The sequence below is a fragment of the Pagrus major genome, chromosome 6 (genome assembly GCF_040436345.1).
Source record: "Pagrus major chromosome 6, Pma_NU_1.0".
Taxonomy (NCBI): Eukaryota; Metazoa; Chordata; class Actinopteri; order Spariformes; family Sparidae; genus Pagrus; species Pagrus major.
In genome coordinates this window covers 29,132,918-29,147,942 of record NC_133220.1, presented here as the reverse complement: position 1 = coordinate 29,147,942, position 15,025 = coordinate 29,132,918, and the positions used below count along the sequence as shown (strand labels likewise).

Here is a 15,025-nt window from a genome sequence, read left to right as displayed (position 1 = left end):
CTGACTGTATACAGCCACAGCTACAGGCAAAGTATGAACCCAGTCAGGACAAAGTGGGAGGGAAGAGAAAACCCATGTTTCCAAAATAATGGAGGCCTGTAGTGGCTCTATATGTTTCTACTCTACAACAGACAGCGAGGATGTTGTTGTATACTTGTGTTGTTTATGCTGGAGGCCTCCAGCTATAGTCCCCCTACCTGTTACACATACACATAAGACAGTATACATGCTAAACATGTTATATTACTATATTATAAGTGAACATATAATGTGTATATAATACTAATTTGCTTTAGAGTTTCCTTATAATACTTAATGTTATTTATGAACTATTACAACAATAATACATTTCTCTTCTTGGTATGACTTGTTGATATGTTCTCTTTATATCCTTCTAAAATACATTACCATACTTCTTTTACTTTTTAAAATTAGACCCTTTTTTCTAAACATGTCCAGGTCTGTTTTGGGCCTCTGCGCTTTTCCCAGTGCGCTTTTACGCACAGCAGGCCAACAAGGTCACGAGGGTCACAGCCGTATAGCCCCTATTAGCAACAAGACATAAGTAACATTGGTCATTTGATTGAAGGAAATATCTCCTCTCTTTATGTTTAGCTTCAAAAATGGACATGAACAACTAGGATACATTTACTGTGCATCTGCGTAAATTGCAGTACCACTATTACGCGTGTGCGTAAAAGTCTATTTTAAGCCGGTAGGCTAATAGGCCTGTGCTTGAAATGACAATTCCCACAACGATTAATATTCATAGTAGCCCATCAAGAGATTTTTCTTTCATTTTCTAAAGACGGCAGCCATCTATTGAAAAAGCATGTGACCTAATTAAGAGGACCTTTTGGGTGATGAAGCTGAGTGAAACGGCAGATCAGTGAACTCCTGTCAAATCCCACATTTACACAATACAATCCATCTGCTCAGCCTGCTCCGCGGCGCCATTGTAGCTATGTATAACCCAATCTGTTAGAGCACTGCCTTACCCCTATAACGACATACCCAAATGTGCACTGGGCTCAGTATACGTCCCCCCCCCCCCCCACCCCACCCCCCTCCTCCTCCTCCTCCTCCTCCTCCTCCCCCCCTTCTACACACACACACACACGCACACACACACACACACACACATCCCCATCTCATCCCCGCCCCTCTCCAAAATTTTAGATGAAAGGGCTTTTGGATTTTGGATGACGCTCCGAATCACGTGTTCATAGGAAATACACTCGCTATAATTTTTTTGGAGCTGCCTCGTCCTGCACCGCCGACCATAGTTGTTTTGCCGTCTCCATACAGTGTGGCAGAGGGGTGGATAGGTAATGTAATGTAATGTACCTTGCCGTGGTCACTGACGGGTTCACGCCAGTTCACCGGGTTCACTTGAGGAGAGCTCCCACCCCCTGCTCGCCTCCTCTTCTTCTCAAAACGCAACGATCGGAGCTAATCCAATATTATTCATTTATATATTAATGTCGGATTCCATTTTTTCCCACCGACTGTTGAGGTAAGGACACATCTACTCTTCCGAAACGCGAATACCTCCCATTATTGCCGAGGTGCGATCTCCAAAGTTGTTTACTGAAATTCCGCCTCGCTATTGAATATTGAATTTTCATCTGGTGCTGTAGTCAAGGCAGTTTATATGAAGTCGCCAATGTATAAAATGGCGACAGTAGGTGGAGGAGGGGGGTGGAGGATTTTTGGGAATATTCATAAGGTTATATAGAGTGCCAGATCGCCTTTGGCAAGTAGGCTCCGAGGCGGTGTGTTGCCCCACAGCCTTGTGAATGGAGTGAAACGGGTTAACTCGTCAGTTTGTTACAGTTACAACAGCGGATCCTCCGTGTGGCTGACTGTGCGCTCCTTCTCGCGCTATACAATGTGGCGTATCTGCTTATTTTATTGCACAACGCGCTGTATTTCCCCCACTGCTCTGTTGAGTGTGCGTGCTTTTAGTTGTGAAAGACTTCTGAACACAGTGCTATAGCGGGCCTATCGACTGATATAAGAAGCCTCCGACTCCATAGACGTTCAAACTGCACGCCAACTATCAATTTTCATCTATTGATCGCTCACTCTCTCCACACATTTCTTCCTCCTGCCTGAGCAGAAAGGTAGGCCTGTGTGTGTCTATGCACAGGACTCTTTTTCTTTCATTTCCTCCTCTTCCTCCTGCCAACATGTGCTGCTGCCCTACTCTCACACACACACCACACACACACACACACTCAGATTGAAGCATATACAATACAGTAAGGGGAGCTGCTCGTTTCAGGTATTTTGCAAACTGTGGATTATCGTTGAGGCGTTGTGTTAAAAAATATCAGTTCCTGTACACGATCAAATTTTCTATCTGTGCATAAATATTGACCCAGCTTTGAATGCCATGTGTCTCCCTCTGCCTTCAGGGGAGGGACCTCTGTGCTGACTAATGTTGCCTCCGTGGATCATGTGTGGGTCCATAACACAAGAGACAAACCCCAAATATCCGAGCAGCCAGCTAGACAGGCATGAATCACTGGAAATTTTTGGAATGTGTTTTAATTATTTAACCATGTAAGCTTGTTACATATAATGTAGGTCATGGAAATGACTGCGCAACACTTCAGCCATTGAGGTTTTCCTGAGAGAGTAGGTGTTTGGACTGTGGAGAGGGACTCCAAGCGCGGAGTCCAGTCTCCGCTGGACATTTCTGCACTCCGATGGTTAATTTTCAGGCATGTGTGATGACCGGCTAAACAAAGGTAAATGAGCTTTCGCTGTGCAGATCTGGCGGATTGGGTTCAGCTTGGCCCAGTGAGTTTAGTGTGTGTGGAGGTTTTCACTCCAGCAGGACGCTTACACTAGGGGAATGTCAATTCCCTTTGTGGATCCCTGGGAACGGTCTTCCATCTCCCTTCTCGGAACTGCTCTAATGAGGCCAGGCATATTGCCTTTCATCCCTCTCTCCCTGCAATTAGGCACAGCTCACAGTTTTCGTTATGGCCACAGCGGAGTGTTTGTATACACAGACACAATGTAGTGGGCCAAGACTGCCCACTCCCCTCTGCAAAAAGCAGCGTCTCTGCACATGCCACCCCTCATATACCTGGAAACTGAACTTTTCAGGATTTGCTGTACTGTTTAACAACAACAGTCAGTGTGGATGTTATGTTTGTGTGTGCCTCCCACAGCTCAAAATGAATCCACTGCCAGAGAATACCGAGGAAGGTCATATGGTCATGATTTGCCGATTTAGCTGACATGGAGTGTATAACATTCCTTGAGTTCAGAGAAGAAAATCAACTGTCTAATGCCAACCAGATCTATTTTCCAGCCGTTTTTATACAAATAAGCTTTCATGATAGCAGCATACCTCCTGATCCTCACAAAAAAAATCGCCGCAAACCAATCCAGAGTCCTATTTTCCCCAGCAGAAAGGACGGCGTTGTGTACAGGTTCACTTTTATTGGGGTCTTTCATCCTTTTTGGTATTGCTTTTGTCATCGGACCAATGCCGTATCGAAGCCCAGACCGCTCAAAAGCCCCACTAAAACAGCATGTTTGCACAGTTCCAACCAAAAGAAACGCCCGTGCACTGACGGGGGGAAAAAACCTTGGGGCTAGTGGGGAAAGAGCCCCTGCCACTTTCTCTGTCCCATGCAAGAAAGGTTTGGTCAGCAGGAGCTGGCATTTGCCAGTCTTTGGCACTTAGAGGAGGCTATGATGTCAGCCATTTTAGGATGGACAGTACAATGTGCGGTACGCCGCCATCTTTCTTCCTTTTCTTCTTAAGTTGCCAAATGAATGCCTGTAGTCTTGGCTACAGAACTGAAGAAGTTATTCATCAAAAGTGATGTAAAAGGATGCATGACTCAGAATTTTTTTCTCTGCGCACCATGGTTTATTTGTCTGTCATTCATCTGGGCCACAGATAGAAGGGTTCGAAGAACAATGTAAGACTTCAACGGCGAGCGCTCACCCTAACACAAAACAGGACCATGCAACAAAGATGCTCAGACAGGCAGAGTGCAGTAGGTATGTGGTGTACGCCACAGTCTCCAGGCCTCTGCACTGATTTAGCGAGACAATAACACTGACAGGAGGTCATTTGCAGCGAGTACAGCTGCGATATTTCTTTCATCAACCGCCGTCATAAAAATAAGTACAGCGGAGCGGGGACCTTTGTGTCGCTACAACCTGATTGAGAAAGAAAGAGCAAAGTTTTTGTTGCGGACCTCACCCAAAGTTAGCTGAAAGAGACTTAAACTGTGAAAGGACTTCTCAAAGATGGCTGGCGGGGCATGTGGATTAAGTTTGTTCTGCACCGGATGCAGTCCTGTGGATTCAGTGTGTACGTCTGCGTGTGTGAGCGTGTGTGTGTCTTGAGGTTGGTGGGTGTGGGCGAGTGACTCCGCTGTGTGTGTGGCGTGGTGGGCAAGGGGAAGAGAGGGGTTGCCATGGCGATGTTAACACATGAGTGGCACCACCGACCGGTCTCCCAGTGGACGAGGCTGCAGTCATGGAGGTAAGGGGGGGGGGCAGTGTGTGTGTGTGTGTGTGTGTGTGTGTGCGAGGAGGAGGAGGAGGAGGAGGAGGAGGACGAGATTGGCTGACAACACCTGCATCTCACACACTAATTCAGAAACCAGTACGCACACAAACACACCCATGTAGAAAAAAAAGGAGCCCGCAGTGGAGATGGAGACTCCGCGCTGGAGCAACGGCATGTCCTCAGCTGGACAGGCGGCGAGGACAGCGTGGACTCGTGTGCTGTATTAGCACTGTGCTAAGGACCCTGATGACTCTGAATTGTTTTTCAGCACACGTAACACTGGAGCCTGACACTTATTCATGCTGGCAAGCGTACAGTGTCATTCGTGCACACAAAGATGTCCCCCAGACTGCAACCTGTCCACCCTCACTGTCAATAAAAACTCCACATTAGTCCATGCTGGCATTATGATGGACACAGGAGACACGCAGGAAACAGAACAATCACACTTCGACAGTCAGCCGTCTAAAGGCTCCAGCACTGGATCACGTTTCCCTTATAAATGAGGCGCCATTGTTCCCAATCTCTTCTCTGTGCAAGACAGTAATTGCTCTCCGTCTCTGGCTTATATTTGGGTGTCCAGCTGATCCACTCACATGACGTTAATCTATTTAATGGACATTTGGCAGAAAATGTTCTCGCTAAACAGATTTTTGATCATTCAGATGTATCTGTCAGGAGTTCCCCCCTCTCTGCCCCAAACCCCCCAGAGGACGCCGGGTCATTGTTTTTGGCAGATTTTTGAGGCAGACAACCGCGGATCACTGTCAAAGATAATTACACGCAAAACAAATATTTTCATAGGTGAGAAAATTTATGCCCATTTTTTGTGTGCGTGTGTGTTTTTGTAGCTGTTTCTGCGACTGTCGCGTCAAGAGACTCCTTGCCAGTTATTCAGTTCAAAGAGAAAGACAGATCGGAGCAGGTGCTAAATGTTGCGGAGGTGAGGAGGGAGTGTGTGAGGAGTGTGTGTGGAGACGTGTGCCTACGAGGTGTCAGCGGGGAGGAATATTGAAACAGCAGAGCCTGTCATCATCATCAGTCATCCTCTCACTTCACTCCCCAAATGTCTGAGTTTTGTCTTCCTTTGTCCTTCTTCCTCCTCCAGCCGTCACATTCTCATTCATGTGACAGGCGGCACAACAGAAACACCAATCTCCGTTTGTTAATGTCAACTGTAGGTGACCCAACAATCTGGGAGCGTCTGAATCAGTGGACTGTTTTGAATTAAATTTTAATGTTTAGCAACCACTTTGCAGCCTCGCCTCCCTTTTCCGCTGGTAGCAGCTTGCTGTAGATTGGGCATGTTTTTCGTGTTGTAATATTGTAATTACTGCAGCAGTTTATGAGGTGATGAAAGGGAATACATGCTGCTTTCTTTCAATTGCTTCGCTGAAACGAGAGCAACACACTCAGCTGTTCGCCGTGTTAAAGTATGGAGAGTATAATTAAATATTAATGAGATGTAAATATAATATTGTTATGGAAATGACAGTGTAAGAGCACATAAGAGAGGCCCTCCTGAAAATCTTAAAGCTGCTATTAAATCAGGCGGAACGTATAAACCCCATCAGAATTTAAACCTAGCCTAATCCCATTTGTTTTGAAACGCTTGTTTTTGAAAAGTTGAATGGTGGAAACGTGGTTGGAGTTGGGCGAACAAGGCCCCTCTGCTTACGCTGAGCGTGGGTGTTCGGAGAGCACGTCTGAGAGCTCTGCCACTTTCCCTCACTTCACATACGACTCCCCCGGTCCGCTGAGATGAAAAGAGTTTCCTCCCCCTGTGCCACCGAGCCAGTGCCAGTGCTAGGACGTAAGACACACTGGGGACAGTGATCGTCTGAGCGTTGTCTACCTCGCCGCTGAAACACAAGGCCTGGCTTTTCAGAGGCAACCATTCAATGGCTCCCTGTCTGGGAAGCCCTTGTCTTGTGTCTGATCGCACGTCTCACTCCGCCAGATAAAGCAGCCCATTCTTTTGATAGGTGACCTGATTCTTTATGTAACCTTTCTCAACTTTTGGCTTGTCTTGGGTTTTCTCATGCAGGAAGTGGAGTGTTTTTCCGGGGAGGGGAGCCGTCTGTACTAGGCCAGCGTCTGTCTCGTCACAGACAGGCGTCCCGTCCGGGGGCTGTTCCACCAGTCACAGCCCACCGCCGTGACCAAGTTACCTTTGCCATCACTTTATTATCTGTAACATCCTGGCATACAGTGTGCTGTCTGTGTGACAAACACAATGAATCACTTCAGCGCAGCTAACACTAAGCCGACACTGATTTTTCACAAACTTCTATAGCATGGTGACATCTCTCACGCAGATGTTTCAAATGTGCATGACTACATCCCTCTGTAGCGTGAAAGCTCACTCCTAAATCCCTCGTTCAGTGGAACAAACTCAATGAACGCTGTGTCCTCACCAGGGGTTAATCGAGTGTGCCGTCAGAGGATATCATGACCTCTCTGGCGGCAAAACATACAGCACATGCCCGCGTCTGGATGCAGTGAACCGGGATTACTGCATAAGATGCTGGTGACCTAGTTTTTTTGTTGTTTGTTTGTTTTGTTTTGTTTTAGAGGGGGTTTTTTTCTGTCAGAAAGCAGCAGCCGAAATGAGAAGAGGTATATACAAGGAGGATGTCACAGTCTGTCTGGGATCAGTGTGTACTGTTGGGCCGTCATTTGAGGGTTTTAATTCTGGAACAGGTTCATCTTTTATTTACCAACCAGCCGGCCATGGTGAACACGCACGTGGATGCAGTAAAATGAAAGTCTGTGAAAGTGCTTCGCACTGTGTACAAACGCAGCCTGACAACAAAATCTGCTGAAAAGTATGTGAAAGTGTTTTCTTTGTATCAGACAAAATGCAGCGCAAGATGTTGAGGTATGCTAGATTTCAACAGAAACTAGTTTTCGGGTGGTATAGTGGCTGAATTTGTGCAGCTGATGTTATTCCCAGAATGATAAGCTTGCAGGGGAATGTAAAGCCTGCGTGATATGGATAGATGATGATAGGTTGAGAGCAGTTTTCAGCAGTATGTCACACATCAACACTTCTGCAGTCTCAGAAAGGAAGATGTAAGTGATTTACTGAGGCTGTGTGTGCGTGTTTCTGTGTCTCTCTGTGTGTGTGTCAAAAGTTCATGCAGCGGGCAGAGGGTGCAGAGCCCCGTCTCCACTTTGATATTTTTCTCTCATCATTTGTTTCACATATTTTGTACGTTCCAGTGCTAAAATAACTATAAGAACCAGCTGTACATCTAATGAAACACTGGCTGGAGTGTATCCATTGTCTTTTCCTACGAACTTTGTTAAATATTTGTGGCTATGTGAGAGAACAGAGGCTTGTTTTCTGCTTCATAATGCGGAGAAGAAAAAAGAGAAATGTTGAAGACTGCAGAGACAATCCATATCCATCCGTATGTCTGGAGTGTTATAGGGAGGGAAAGCCTGTGGATGTGGTTTGCTAATGGCTTTGTGCAGCCGGTGATGTGTGTATTGTATTTGTATGCATGCATGAGACGCCATGCTGCTTGTTGAGCACATGTAGGATGAGATTGTTTGAGCCTGCAGCTTGCAAATGGCTTCAGATGTGTTTGTAGTAACCTCCTCAGACCTTATGAGAATGTTTCAGGTCCGTAATAGAACTGTTGTTGCTGGGGCACACACACACACACACACACACACACACAAACACACAATCACACACACAGTCACCTGATTTCCCCTCTTGACACTACATTATGCCAGGAAGGTACACTGTAACGTCCAATGTAAAACATGGCTCACATCCAAGTGTGGCAGTAAAATGCTCACTCTCACCAGCAAAGCCACTTAACCTTCATATTCCTGCTGTACAATACCAGACCAAAGATGAGCAGGATGGCACGTGCATGAGAAAAAATTCAAATATATTTTTAAAAATGCATCAATTCTCCCTGTAAAAATCCACATAATTTAAAATAATGATATCCACACCATACAAGACAAGTTTAACAAATATTTTTGCAGACAAACACAAACTGTTGAGCATATTTTTGCATATTTGTGCTTGCTGCAGACAATGTGAAACAGCTGGTAAGGTTAGATACCAGATACGGGCGCTATCAATTTAGAGTGGTCGAGTGCATCCCACTCAATAGATGCAAAATCCCTGAGGTAGTTTTTCAGACAATATTTATTTACTGATATTAAGTTTTTTTCTGGAGGGAGGCTTGTGGCATCTGGCACAAAAAAAGATCCATAACACAGATTCAAACACAGCACATCACACTTACGTGATATTAACTTCAGCTTTACTGCATTTTTATTGCATGTTTTTGTTAATATCACGAAGCTTTACTAAAAATAATTCAGTGGATACATGCCATCAATGATTAGAGGAGCCAAACCTATGGCAACAGTGAAGAAAAACAACAAATATCCCAGAGATTAGACTGTCTTTTCTGGCTCTGTCGATTTTCATGCTCTTTTTTTCTGAATTCATAAGAAGTGACAGCTAGACAGAAGTCTGTAAATCCAAGTAAATAACCAGAACACTGACAGGCTGCAATGATTGAAGGAGTGTGTGTGTGTGTGTGTGTGTGTGTGTGTGTGTGTGTGTGTGTGTGTGTGTGTGTGTGTGTGTGTGTGTGTGTGTGTGCATTTCTCTAAAGTATTTTAATTATTGAAAAGCCTTTTTCTTTGTAGATTTCTTTGAAATATTTCGTGATCAATATCTTTCAGTAATTATGTAATCAGCCAAATTTAATTTTAATTTTAAAACCTTAAAAAGAATGTTAACGAACTCTGATGGCATTTTAAAAAAATAATGTGTCTAGTGAATGCGATCCTCTTCACGTCTTTCAGTACAGTAATTTAATGTAACCTTCATTTTGGATTATGAGCATAATGCAAATGGATTTTTTTTTCCATAAAAGAAACGCCAGAGACTTTACTTTAGTGTTGTAATTGCTGATAAATACCACCTACACTTATCACACTGTATTTCCACCCACACTTAATATCGTGTGTGGGGCTATTAGCTTCCAATACATCCTGCTTACTGTTATATGTCGTGGCTTAATATTTCATATGTTTTTCAATAATTTGCCCAAAGCAGAGACTATCAATCTACTATCCATGTAGGAGAGGTTTTTTACCTGCCATTTTGCTGTGCCGTAATGCCCTTTCTTTTTCTGTTATTACGTCTTACGAGTTACATCTCTCTTTTTTGTACTCTTTTCTCACAGGTTCCTTGGGAGCTGTTAAACTTGTCCATGTGACAGGAGTCCTAAAGTGGAAGAGGGCATGAAGCAACACTGTGATATCATAGTGGCTGGTCCATGACACTAAACTCCATTCAACCCTCTCCACTCTCCACCCGCCCTCTGTTTTCATCACACGGGACAAGCAATCACTCACTCTCCCATCTACACGAAGCTGCACAATGGCCAGCAAGAGGAAATCCACTGTACCCTGCATGATACCATCCAAATCCAAACATGTGCGTGAGGAAATCATACTGGGCTCGCTACCAGAACTCCTACCAACAATCCCAGAGGATAGCATACTCAGTATCTCTGGAGAAGAGTCTGGCCATTTCTCTCACAGCTCCTCCAAATCCGAAAGTGGCATCGAGATGCAGAAAGGAGGTACATACAGCTGTCCAAAGTGCCGTTTTGAGTCCAGAGATCTGAATTACTTTTTGGATCACATGCACAACTGCCACTTAGACTTCAGGGCCCAGCCCACCTTCTACTGCCTGAACTGTGGGGTGTCAGTCGTCCGCTTTGAGGCTCTGGCTCTGCATAACGCTAACGCCCACCCTAAGATAATGGAGGGCTTAGTCACTGCCTCCCTAACTGTTAACAAGAGGGATGGAGTAACAACAGTGGAGCAAAGCCTCTTCACGGACAGCGGAGAAGAATACAAAGAATCTGGCATCTCCCTCACCAAAACACCGATTGCAAAAATGATGAAAGCCAAGGGGGAGCACAAGAAGATTGTGGTTTCTCACACCGTGGAGGTACGGAAGATAGACACTGGAAAGGATGTAGACCCCAGCATGCTGACAAATGTGCCTGAACTCCAAAACGGGGCTCTCAGTGTTTCTGCCGCCCCAGCTATGCCGAGGACCACTGTCACTCATATGATTGCGAAGACAGTGTCCAACCAAGTCTTTCACCAGCACACTCCCTCCCTTTACTCTCCCCCCTCCTCTAATTCCAATAAAGACCTTCCAAAGGTGATGATCCCTCTGAGCAGCATCCCCACCTACGATGCTGCCATGGACACCAGCAGCTTTCTCAAGACATCCTTTGGCAAGTTCCCGTACCCGACCAAAGCCGAACTCTGCTACCTAACGGTGGTCTCAGAGTTCCCTGAAGAGCAGATCAAACTGTGGTTTACTGCCCAAAGGCTCAAGCAGGGCATAAGCTGGTCTCCTGAAGAGATCGAAGAGGCCAGGAGGAAGATGTTCAACACTGTGTTCCAGGGCGGAGCACCTCAAAAGCAACCTGCTACACATCGGCAAGTCAATCACATTGTAACCCACCACACTGTCACTGCCCATCCAGGCTCAAAAGGACCAAACTTTCAGATGGCCAAAGTTCCCTATGGTGGTATAAAAACCAGGCCTGTCGGAGTCATACCTACACAGGCAAACATGTCAACCAACCCCCATGTCACTAGGGTCTCGTATTCAACTCCAATTGTCCCCCCAGAGTTTCCATCCACAGTCAGAACAACAAAGGTACTGACCAAGAATACTCAACCCACTGTGGAGCCAGACAAGAGCAATGGCATCAGCCTGGACATTGCTGGGAGCAGTGGTTGTGTCAGTAGCACCAGCAGCAGTCGAAGCAGCAGTAGCAGCAGTAGTTGCAGTAGTAGCAGCAGCATCAGCAGCTATTCCAGCAGTAGTAATGGTGGTGAGACTATCACCAGGAAACTGCTGCTTAACAGCAGCCCGACCAACAGCATCAACAGCGTTGCAACTTGCTCTACCAACATTAGCAATAATGGGGAGCACTGTGTTGCTGACACCAACGGGAAACCAAATGTCAAAAGCAACAGTTCACCAACTGGATTGGAGGGTTCAAACAGTACCAAGAATCAAGTGATCATCGATAACACCAGCAAATCCAACATCATGTGTAACAATCATAACAGCGGCATCATCAGTCCACAAGAGCATGCCAACACCGCAAAGCCCGACAACGAAAGCAATGACTACATACACAAGAACAACAACAGCAGTATTAGCAATGAATATCCCAGTACTACCTGTAATGACAGTGTCCCTAACCTTAACCATGCCAGCAAATCCCCAAATGAAAGCACCAGCACTACTGTCATTACAAAAAGCATCTCATCCATTTTGGATGAGGGTAAAGGCAACAAGGACTTTCCCATAAAAGGCATGTCAATCTTACAGCAACTCATAAAGGAGGAGGACCCATTTGCCAAGGATAGGATCTGCCCTGAGCTGAAAGTTGACCCCATCAAGATCAGCTTCAAGAGGCTGAAGATGAATGAACCAGAGACTACATCTGAGGGTGCACATAAAGAACATAAGTCTGAGATAGCTGAGGTGTCTACATCTCAGCCGTCTTTCTCACCCCCCTGGGGCAACAAGAATCCCCAGCAGCTGCACATCCTCCGACAGGTTTTCTCCAACACTCGCTGGCCCAGCAGTCAGCAGTACGAAGACTTGAGCATCCAGACAGGCCTTCTCAAGTCAGAGGTGGTGCGCTGGTTCAGTGACAGCCGGTACAGCCACAAGAATGGGCAGCTGAAGTGGCTGGAGACCTATCAAAGACCGCCCGCAGAATCAGAGGAAGTGATGGGCCACGGAGGCGCTGAAGCCGAGTCACCAAAGGACTCTCCAGTGGCCAAAAAGAAACTTGTTGAGCAAGACATGAACAAGCACCTTGAGGGAGAAGCGGGACTGAACTCAGGGCAGCGTGTTGTGTGGCAGGATTCATACTCACCGCTGCTAGGTCTGATGGGGTCCGAGGGGAACGGCCAGCGAGGCAGAGCTGAGGAGTCAGCGCAGTCAGGAGTCCTGCAGGATCCCTGGTCAGAGGGAGCGGAGGACCACCAGCAGCCAGTGTCCAGTCAGTCACTCATCGAACAACAGACTGACGCCAATCAGGCCAGGTACTTCTGTCGTAAAGCTAGAATTGCATAGTTTGATAAAAGCTCCTTGAGTAAGATACAACTCTCAGTACCTTGTGACATTTTACAAGCTTAGTGCTATTTATCAATCAAGAAAACAAAACCAATGAAAGCCAGGTGGAGTGATGAAAGCCTGACAGCTTGTTGTTTGTTGTCATTGCAGCATGATGTACAGTAAAAAAGGAGGCAGGAGAAGTGTGTACAGGTACTCATGCTGAGTAGCTTATTCAGACAATCAAAGGTCTGTGTTTAAGAAGCTATTTTTAGATAACTAGGAGTCTGGGCCGTTGAATTATAGATTGAGAGCGCATGCTAATATATGTGAATAAATCATGACAATTGTCTTTGGTGAGGTGGATTTCCAGGAGGCAAGTTAACCCGCACACAGGCATCTTTTTACAATGCTCCCTCCCAAAACCTCACATGTCCAACTGTAATACAATACAACATGAACTCTCTAATCACGCCCTCACAATTTGTGCATGTTCTGTTTGTGTTTGTGTGTGTGTGTGTGTGTGTGTTGCTGTTAGGGATCGCCTGAGGATGGAGCTGCTGGAGGTGTGATGAAACAGGCCCGATCCCGCCAGAGGAACATCATGTTTAAAGGCTGGCTTGCTCCCCTGGCCGTGGTCTAATAAGAGTGTTCATAATGACAGCAGATGTGATTGTAGCTGGACCGTTGGACTCTGACTGTAACTGTGAATACCCCCCACCCCTCCTCCTCCTCCTCCTCCTCCTCCTCCTCCTCCTCCTCCGCCTCCTCCTCCTCTTCCATCTGCCATCACTTCCTGCCATCGTCAAAAGAAAGAACTTCTCACCTTTGAGTCCTGTGATGTTTAAGCCTTTCATGCTTCTTTGTGGTTGTGTGGGGAGGGTGCACAATGAGGTCAGTACGAGGGATCAAAGAAAAGAAAGAGAAAAGACGCACACTGACTGGAAAACTGACTTGAATGAGTGAAGATAGGATAGGATAGGGCCGAGAGATATTGTTTTTGGGTCAGAGGGAGAAATATATATATATGATTGAAACTGCACTATAAAAGAGGGTTTGTACTGACTGGACAAACAAAAGATGTGTCAAGGAAATGTTATTGTTGGCTTTGTGATATTTTTTACTTTTTTAGCAACCAGTACTTCAGCACTGCCTTGAACTTTACTTTTTCCGTTATTTGGTTTTTCAATTCTATTTACTCTTCTATAGTCACTGTAAGTCCAGATGCAATCAAACATGGTTTATTTAGATCTGTATAAATGTTGGTGATCACTTCGCAGTTCAGCTACACGCAAGAGACTATATACAATGCACTAATGAAGACAGCAATGCTAAAAATCACACTGCCCCACAGTAAAGGTATTGACAGCTCCGTCAAGATCAATACACTACACTGCCCTGCAAACTGAACAGAGAGAAGCCTGTCACGCTAACGTTGCCTTACTCAGCTCTGTCCATGTGTTTATATGACCTGTATGTCCATCACCTTGCTTTCCAGCTACTGTGCTGTCCTGAAAAAAAGAAAAAGAAAAAAAAACCTGCCAGTGCATCGATGGTCACTGTTAGTCTATATCTGTGAAAAAATCTTGTGCTGCTTTCTGTACACTTGGAGATGTTTAACTTTAAGCTGTAATTGTATCAAATATTGTTACTGGCATAATGTTGTTTAAAGCAAAATTATCAATTTGATCCCTAAACACTGACAGAGTGAGATATTGTGCTAGCTAGAGAGCCAAATGAGGAGATCTTTGCTCTCCTCTGAATTTTCTTGTGTTTATATAAACATACAGTCACTACATGAATCCTATTAAGCTGCATCTTTGTCAAGCTGCTAATAGCTAAGAACGGTGCTATACCATCCAAAGTGAAATTGGAGGTTGATCTCCTACCAGCAGTGTATGCACTTGTGTCGAATGTTACAAATTTATTTTGGTTTGAGATAAATGGAATCTGGACTTACGGTGTTATGATCACTTAAAAAAACTTTTATGAAATAGTCTGATCATAAAGCACTGTTGTATCATCCTTTCTACACTTCTGAATCTTTACAGAATAAACTGAATACTCACCAAGCAGTCACGTCTCATTATTTTTTTCTTGGCACCTTGCACAAGGAGTGAATACAAATTAAACCATGGCTACCAGTCAAATTATTCAGTGTGATGAATGTGAAAGTAACAGGTAAGGCACTGGGATTGGAGAAATGCGCACAGCCTCACCTGCTGGTGAGCAGCTGACAATACAGTTTGTGCTGAGAGATGAATTATGGAGGAAAAATTCTTAGTCTGTTTCCATGGCAGGCAGATTTTGCAGAAAAACCTATTTATTTT

General features: G+C 45.2%; 1 protein-coding gene across 1 annotated transcript; it reads left to right on the top strand.

The window, feature by feature from the left end:
• Positions 1-1,268: 1,268 nt before the first annotated feature.
• Positions 1,269-14,207, top strand: zhx3a (zinc fingers and homeoboxes 3a). Its single transcript, XM_073468347.1, has 3 exons — positions 1,269-1,516; positions 9,775-12,685; positions 13,234-14,207. Exons 2-3 carry the CDS (start codon positions 9,972-9,974, stop codon positions 13,265-13,267), a joined length of 2,748 nt encoding a protein of 915 aa, XP_073324448.1. The 5' UTR covers positions 1,269-1,516; positions 9,775-9,971; the 3' UTR covers positions 13,268-14,207.
• The last annotated feature ends 818 nt before the right edge of the window (positions 14,208-15,025 follow it).

Coding starts and splice junctions, on each gene's coding strand:
- zhx3a (XM_073468347.1), top strand. CDS start 9,972: ATGGCCAGCAAGAGGAAATCCACTGTACCCTGCATGATACCATCCAAA. Junction 12,686..13,233: donor ACTGACGCCAATCAGGCCAG/GTACTTCTGTCG, acceptor TGTTGCTGTTAG/GGATCGCCTGAGGATGGAGC.